The sequence below is a fragment of the Rutidosis leptorrhynchoides genome, chromosome 3, assembly GCF_046630445.1.
Source record: "Rutidosis leptorrhynchoides isolate AG116_Rl617_1_P2 chromosome 3, CSIRO_AGI_Rlap_v1, whole genome shotgun sequence".
NCBI classification, from domain to species: Eukaryota; Viridiplantae; Streptophyta; class Magnoliopsida; order Asterales; family Asteraceae; genus Rutidosis; species Rutidosis leptorrhynchoides.
This window is the reverse complement of record NC_092335.1, coordinates 692,199,696-692,207,500: the sequence shown is the minus strand read 5'-3', so window position 1 is coordinate 692,207,500 and position 7,805 is coordinate 692,199,696. Positions and strand designations below refer to the sequence as shown.

Genomic DNA, 7,805 nt, shown 5'->3' with positions numbered 1-7,805 from the left:
CGCAGGATTTTCTCCATGATAGGTATCTTCAATATCTTTTATCATGCATATTATATGTGTGTGTGTGTGTGTGTGTGTGTGTGTGTGTATTATGCATCTCATTAAATTGATTTCTTTCACAATTTTTTGTAATAAACAGGAATTTCAAACTCTGCTTGGACATTGGTTGCAATAATCAGCACAATCGGGACATGTGGATTTGGCCATTGGTAACCGTTGTAAATTTACGATAATTTAAGAGGCTAGCTAGTCCTTGTGTTATAAAGAAAAATAGAGACCATTTAAAATGTTGATATGAAAATGTAATAACCACATGTCAAAGGCTGAAAACAAAATTCTGTAATCATCAAGTATCAAATGTGTCAGAAAAGTTGATAATTAGTTAAATTAAAGGAAGCATTCGATAGAAGAGAATGATTAAGTGTTAAACAGTTCAAATATGGTATACAAGTATGGTAACCAAACAACTTTGTTTTTGTAAAATGAATCTGTTTTGTTACTACACTTTGTTAGTCAACAAAATGTAGTATGAATCTATATTTATTTTTTTATTATATTTTTTAAACCAAGCTTTGTATTACAGTATGAATCTATTTCTGGCGATCATTTTGTTTTTGTAAAATGAATCTTTAATCTATTTAAGGGTGGTTATGTTTTGGACTTTTGGGTACACTTTGTTAGTCAATGCAGTATGAATTTGTTAAAAGATTTATTTTGTTACAACGTAAGTTGTATATAGTATGAGTTTGATCACCAGAAACTTTGAAAATTCTTTATAACCCCACCAAATATAAAGTTTATTTCATGCCCAAACCAAATTTATAACAGTACGGTAACATGGTTTCATTGAATTTAAGAATGAAAAACAAACGGTGCAGCTTCATGCTGTTAAGTTTAAACGAAAAGTTATTGACAACTTCTGAAAAATATTAGTCCATGTAAAATATGATCCATATACAAGTCTGACAAATCTGTATTCATAACTAAACTGGAACAACAAACTTTCAAAGCAACAGCCTGCAGAGGTCTTTGCTCCACATATCTTACTTTATGCGTAGCTCGGTTCCTTGATCAAACTTCCATTAGATCCTCCGGAAAGTTCTGCAAGTTCCGCCTGCAATTCTTCATATTTATCTTTAACGGCTGCACAACTCATGACCTCAGCAACACCTTGTTTTATTTGCACCTCCAAACCCGCAATCTTTTCCTTTGATTCCTCACTAGGGGTGTTCTTGTCCTTTGCTACCTCAAGTTTCAACATCTCGATTTTATTCTTCAAATCCGGGGTTGATTCAATCACATCTTGAATTATCTGATTAATTTCTGAATTTAGTTCATCAACTTTAGCTTTGATTACTGACATTGAAGAGTTACCAACTTTTGAAGCTACATGAACACCCGAAGATTCAAGGGCGTTGACAAATTCAGATTCAACTTCTTCCCTAATCTCAACAACTTTTTCTTTGAGCTTCTGATCCAATTCTTCGATAGCAGACACCCCGGACTTTTCAATTTCGTATTTCAGTGCCTCAATTTTCTGTTTCAAATTCTGTTTTTTCAGAACCTGTTTGAACTTTTCATTTACTTTAGACTTCAATGGAAGAGTCTTTTTGTAATTTTCAGCAGAGACTTTAGCATCAGTTATTTCTTTTAGCAAGCTTAGCTTGTACTCCAACCTCCCATAGTTTGGAGCGGTTGCTAAATTGTCACTAAACTCCTTCTTTAGTTTCTCAAGATTCTCAATTTGACCAGAAGTCAACTGTCGGGTCTCTACTTTAGCAAATTCTTCATGCATTTTGCTTAATTTTTCTTCGATCCCCAACGCTTTAGAAGCCTCAGAAAATTCATAATTAATTTCTCTTTTCAGTTTCTCAATCAACCCATTTTGATCCATATCTGGAGCTATTGAAGATGACTCCCCTGCTTTCATAATAATTTGGTCCTTGAGTTTATTAACTTCAGCCTGCAACACTTTGTCAGAAATAAGTCCGGGTCGCGGTTCCTCTTTCCTTTTCATGTTGAAATTCTTGTCGGGATCAACGGGCAGTCCTTCTTGGAACCCACCAATCTTACGATGTTTGAGCCGACGGTGTCTCATGAGTTCTTCGGTTCCCATCTTTTGGAGTTCCTGTATATATATGTGATATGATAGAGAATAATCTCTATGTGTAAGTAAATATGGATCAAGTATAATATGATGTTACTACAATTAGAGAAACGAATATGTAGACTCACATCCATCGAGTTAAGAATGGCAGTTTTTATTTGCTGTGAGGTCCAGTGTGGATCTGTATGTGCACCACCTAGTGGTTCCTGCAGATATTATTAATATTAGAAAAATGGTTAGCCAAATCGATCCACTTTCATTCAATTGTACATTTTATTTTATATTGAATAAAAATAAATAATAATTCAAGTCTTACAGGGATGATGCTATCAGCAATTTGTAGCTTACAAAGCTCGGTAGCAGTGATCTTGAGCTTCTCAGCAGCCTATAAATGGAATAAAAATGTATCTATCAATTTCAAGTACTTTGTGCACAAATAAATAAATAAAAACACACAAGAACAGTTTCACAACCTTTGGAGATGCTTTAGAATTCTTCCAAAGAATTGCTGCACATGCTTCTGGGCTATTATATCACCCAACATTAAATAATTTATTGAGTATTGGTAATCACATTACTAAGTGCAATATATATATATATATATATATATATATATATATATATATATATATATATATATATATAGTGGTAGGATCAAGAGGGAAGTAACCAATCGGGGGGAAGCAAAATCTTTTTTTTTTTTTTTTCGTTTTTTGAAAAAACTTTGTTCACGAACATTATAGATTGGATGAAAATATGAACATTTAATAAAGACACTTTGTGATAAATGTTTTTATTTTGACGGGAAAACCTCAAAACAGCTTAACATATATCAGATGTATGATAAGATGTATGATAAGCTGCTTTCAAAATTAAAAATTAAAAAAAAAAATCTGAATCTACACAATGAATACTATTCCCACAAATTTTATTTTTTAAATTGGAGCTATAGAATTAAAGATATAAAAAAAACAAAATCACTTATCCACTTATCCCTAATTTAGTGTTTATCCATTGATCTCTCCCATATATATATATATATATATATATATATATATATATATATATATATATATATATATATATATATATATATATGGAGAGGATTTAGTGAGAACTTTTTTAATGTGAAAACTCTATGAACTCTAAATACACTAAAATTCGAGCAAAAAAGGTGCACGCGAGAGCAAAAAAAAAAAATTCGAGCAAAAATCAAAAACACGGACGAAAAAAAAATTCATAGTCGAGCAAATTTTTTTCTTTTGTTCGAATTTCAAAATGTAGAACACATTTTTGTTCGAATATCAGCATTTTTGTTCGACTACACGTGTGTTCTGCATTTTTTTGTTCGACTATCAAAAATGTACAAAATTGTTCGCCCGCCTTCTTTTTTGTTCGAATATCACTTTTTTGTTCGCCCTTGTCCCATTTTTTGTTTGAATTGCTCTTTTTTTGTTCGACCGTGTCCCATTTTTGCTCGAATTTCCCCTTTTTTGCTCGAATTTCCCTTTTTTGCTCGAATTTCAGTGTATTTTTGAGTTCTCACGGTTCTCACACAAAAAAAGTTCTCATTTGATCCCTCTTATATATATATATATATATATATATATATATATATATATATATATATATATATATATGGGAAGATGAATATTCATTAGCGAAACAGTTTATACAAAATAGAACTTTCCTATAAACAACAATAACATCATTGCCCAATCCCACGCATGTGGGGTATGGTGAGGTGAGATGTATACAATCCTTCATCTACTTTGAAATAAGAGGGAAATCGTTTTTTCACTCATGGGTAGACACAATAGTTTCTCCACCAACGGGCCGAAAAAAGTCATCCCTCACTCGAGGTAAGAGAGACTGTTTGTTTCCAGATGAACCTCCGATCAATAAGAAATAAAATAGAAAGAACTTTCCTAGATAATTTACTAAAAAAATTTAGATCATTATTAACTTAGCTTAACTTCTATAATAATCATAATTAACATACTATACAAATTATTTATAAACCAATTAAAACCTCAAACTTATGAACAAATAGTGTTTCGGTCAACCCAACTGACCCATACAAATATTGTCCGGTCCGCCATACACATTGCCACCTCTACTACACAATGGAAGTTTTGAAGGCCATCGAAAGTTGTACTGTAACTTTGAGCAATTAAAGGGACGCAAAGCCAGCTTACAAGATTATATAATATAATGAAACATACTGCAATAACGAACATTTTGGAATTTGCACATATTACTTTAAGCTGTAAGCGTTGGTTCATTTAGATCTCCAACACGTAAAGCTTGTAAAGATTTCACCTTTTGTGTTTAAATAAGCTGACAAATTGGACTTTTTGGTTGGTTTAAAAAGGTCCTCAAGAGACAGTCATTTATGAAGAAAAAATATAGCAGTGTTCACAATTTGACTATACAATATAAATTTCATTAAGCCATGTGAGCTAGCCAGCCTGCATGCCTATAATTAATTATTATCTTTAAGTTACAAATGTGTACAAAAAGTACTATACTCACCTGGCAACATAGACGACTGCGTTTTCAAGCACTAGCAGTTTATTAACACAGATAATAGCCAAAGCACCTCCAGAGCCACCTTCACCAATCACAATGCCCAAGGTCGGTACCTTTATTCCGGCCATAGTATATAAATCTTGGGCAATCGATTCACCCTGCATACACCATACATTAACCAACCACTAAGTTGTGCACTTTCAACCACAGTAATGGATGGATAACCATGTGATATTATCAAATAAGCACAGGAAAGTTTCATTTATCGAAACGTACACCATAAATTTAAAATAGTAGATAGTTTACTTTATAGTAGTATTTAGTTTTACATACTTGACCTTTTTCTTCTGATTTAAGATCCGCAAATGCCCCTGGAGTGTCAATGAATGTGACGATAGGGAACCCATGGCGTTCTGCATAGCGCATCATTCGTAGAGCCTTGCGGTAACTATCCAGAAACATAAATAAAAAATCAACATTCAACATTTATTTAATAAGGTAGGTCATATCACAAAGGACTTCATAGCAACACATTTACTATTGTGGGACGTCCAACCAAAGCTGAAGCTGTGTGTGTTCAAGCATCTTATTATATATATATACCTCAGGGGTAACAAATGGATGATGGATCAGGCCAATTGTGAAACAGATCAAAAGATTTCGGGCCCATCTATAAACAATTTTTGTTGTGTGTTCCTTAGATTACAAGTAACTAACATCTTCAATATATAACATCATTAAAGTTCTATTCAATCAAATATTACCAATTTGACCTGATATGGACAAAGGATAACCCAAAGTTTGACACATTTAAAAGATTTCCCCCTCTAATTCTGATAGTGTTAGCGTAACAATGTACATATTATTACCCATGAGGTGTAGGCATTCCAAAGTTGCGATGAATATTCTCTTTGGTATTTCTACCCTTTTGATGACCGATAAACATAATTCGCCTGCCATCTATTGTTCCAATACCAGTTACAATAGCAGGATCATCATAACCAGCTCGGTCACCATGAAGCTCTACAAACTACAGATTTCAAAAAACAAAAAGACGTTTCATGTACTTTAAACGATCAAGTATGTAACTTTATCATCATAATAAACCAGAATACTTGGATGGAGTAGCATACCTTATCAGTAATGTTGAAGATGTAGTCAAGTAAAGTTGGTCTATTAGGGTGTCTAGCTATACGAAGTTGCTGTATTGGTGTCAAGTGTGTATACAAATCTTTAAGCGCCTGCAAAATAATACATACATAATAGTTAGACAAGAAACGACATGGTAGCAATGTAAAATTTTTACATAGGGCGTCTATACAGAAAGTTAAAGTTTTTTGTGTTGTACAAAAAAGCATGCAACGCGACTACAATTAAAATTATCAAATAATCACACTGTTCAAACTAAAAATGAAATATCCAAATAAATTTCACCTGCTGGTATTTGTTCTCTAAAGAAATTATTTGATCATTGAAATCCAAACCAGTTTCGTTAGCCATTTTTTGCACCTGCATACATACATAAAACACATCATCACAATTTGATCATCATATTAAAACCGGCTAACAAAGCTTACATCGATGATTCTCTTTTGTAGATCCAATAGCGGTTTCTCGAATTCCAAGGTAACTGGTTTCGGATTTTCCTTTAAAGGCTTGAATGGGGAAAGATGACTAAGAACTCCACCTTTAACATTCGGATCTGGGTCCTCAGGCCATGGGTACTCGTGTTTCTTCACCTTCCTTAATTTCGCAGAGATACTTAATCCCCTTCTTCTTGGGCCCACATGGATTTTTCCTAATGTTTTTAGGGATACACCATTAATTGAGCTTCGAAAATGATCTGAACCCGATGTTGCACAAGACAAACTCCCACAAAAGGTAACGGGATGAGACTGAGATATCGAACCCATCTTTGGACTCAAAACAATACAAGTTCAAACTCCCACCCTAACTGCTGCCCAAAAATCAAAAGAAACTATTATGAATTTGGAAAACACACATCAAAATGAACCATACAAATATAAGCTCCTTATCACTACAACTTCATTAAAGGACCCAAATTCTTGTACGTAAAAGTTAGATTACTTCATTATTCATTAATTCATTAAACAAGTAACAAGAAAGCATATACTTTTCTGCATATATCTAACAAGTGGAAACCTCATAAACATAACCAGGACACTACCAAACATCCAAATCAAGCTAATTCAATGACAATTGATCGGACAACATGAATTTTGTAACTAATTAAACGCCAATAACATAAGCATTGCACTATTAAACATTCCAATCAAGTACAAAACTCATATATATTGTTAAATTCAAGAACCAGCACATCAAACATTAATCTACCAATTAATACCACAAAATTTAATAAAAAGCGTCAAATTTTGCAAGAATCAAGGAAACCCCAAACCTGAAGCCAGATAATTAAAGTTGAAGAGATGAGTAGATGAGATTATTTGTTGGGGGTGTAGAAAAGAGTGAAAAGAAATGAAATTTATTAGAACAAGAGAGTGAGAAATCGTCGGTCTATTTGTTTGGGCTAATTAAATATGTTAACAACTGTTATATGGCGGGAGGATTTGAGCCAGCTCTATGATTTATTTGGCACTTGAAAATAGGGTGATTGTACCAGGATTCTTTTTCATCGGGGATAAAATAAAAATAAAAAATTTAAACCGTACCAAATTTTTTGGTCAAAATATGAAGGTTTTTAGGGCAAAAAATGAAAGTTTTTAGGCAAATTATGGAAGTTCGGGACAAAATTTAAAGGTTTGTGGGCAAAATTTGAAGGTTTTGGGGTAAAATTTGAAGATTTTTTGGGCAAAATTTTAAGGTTTTGGGGCAAAATATGTAGGTTTTTGGGCAAAAAAAAAAAAATTCACCGGAGTCAAAGTCGAAAAGTCCAAAAATTTTACACTGAAAATTGCAAATCCACTTAGAGCGGCTGCCCCAGCTTGTCCCTTCATAAAATCGCCCATGTGTACCATAGGTGTCATATGTTTTAGAACCATAGGTGGCATATGTTTTAGACCAGGGTTCGAACCCTTTTGTGACAACCCGGAAATTTCCGAGTTAATTTAAACAAAAATCCTTACATGATTTTATCTAAACCTCGATTAATTCTGACGATTCACGAATCATTAATTATAAATAATTA

General features: G+C 33.1%; 1 protein-coding gene across 1 annotated transcript; it reads right to left on the bottom strand.

The window, feature by feature from the left end:
- Positions 1-890: 890 nt before the first annotated feature.
- Positions 891-6,552, bottom strand: LOC139899528 (acetyl-coenzyme A carboxylase carboxyl transferase subunit alpha, chloroplastic-like). The gene is made up of 10 exons (XM_071882364.1): positions 6,217-6,552; positions 6,074-6,148; positions 5,773-5,880; positions 5,509-5,669; positions 4,973-5,087; positions 4,643-4,797; positions 2,581-2,632; positions 2,424-2,492; positions 2,236-2,313; positions 891-2,128 (listed from the first exon to the last, which is right to left on the bottom strand). The coding sequence occupies exons 1-10, from the start codon at positions 6,550-6,552 to the stop codon at positions 1,049-1,051; spliced, it is 2,229 nt and encodes a 742-aa protein (XP_071738465.1). The 3' UTR covers positions 891-1,048.
- Positions 6,553-7,805: the final 1,253 nt, after the last annotated feature.

What these genes read in the sequence shown, in the direction of transcription:
- LOC139899528 (XM_071882364.1), bottom strand. Translation starts at nt 6,552, where the DNA reads ATGGGTTCGATATCTCAGTCTCATCCCGTTACCTTTTGTGGGAGTTTG. An exon ending in TCTTCAACATTACTGATAAG is followed by an intron (nt 5,670 to 5,772) that starts GTATGCTACTCC and finishes TGAAATCTGTAG; the next exon opens with TTTGTAGAGCTTCATGGTGA. An exon ending in AATCAGAAGAAAAAGGTCAA is followed by an intron (nt 4,798 to 4,972) that starts GTATGTAAAACT and finishes TGGTGTATGCAG; the next exon opens with GGTGAATCGATTGCCCAAGA.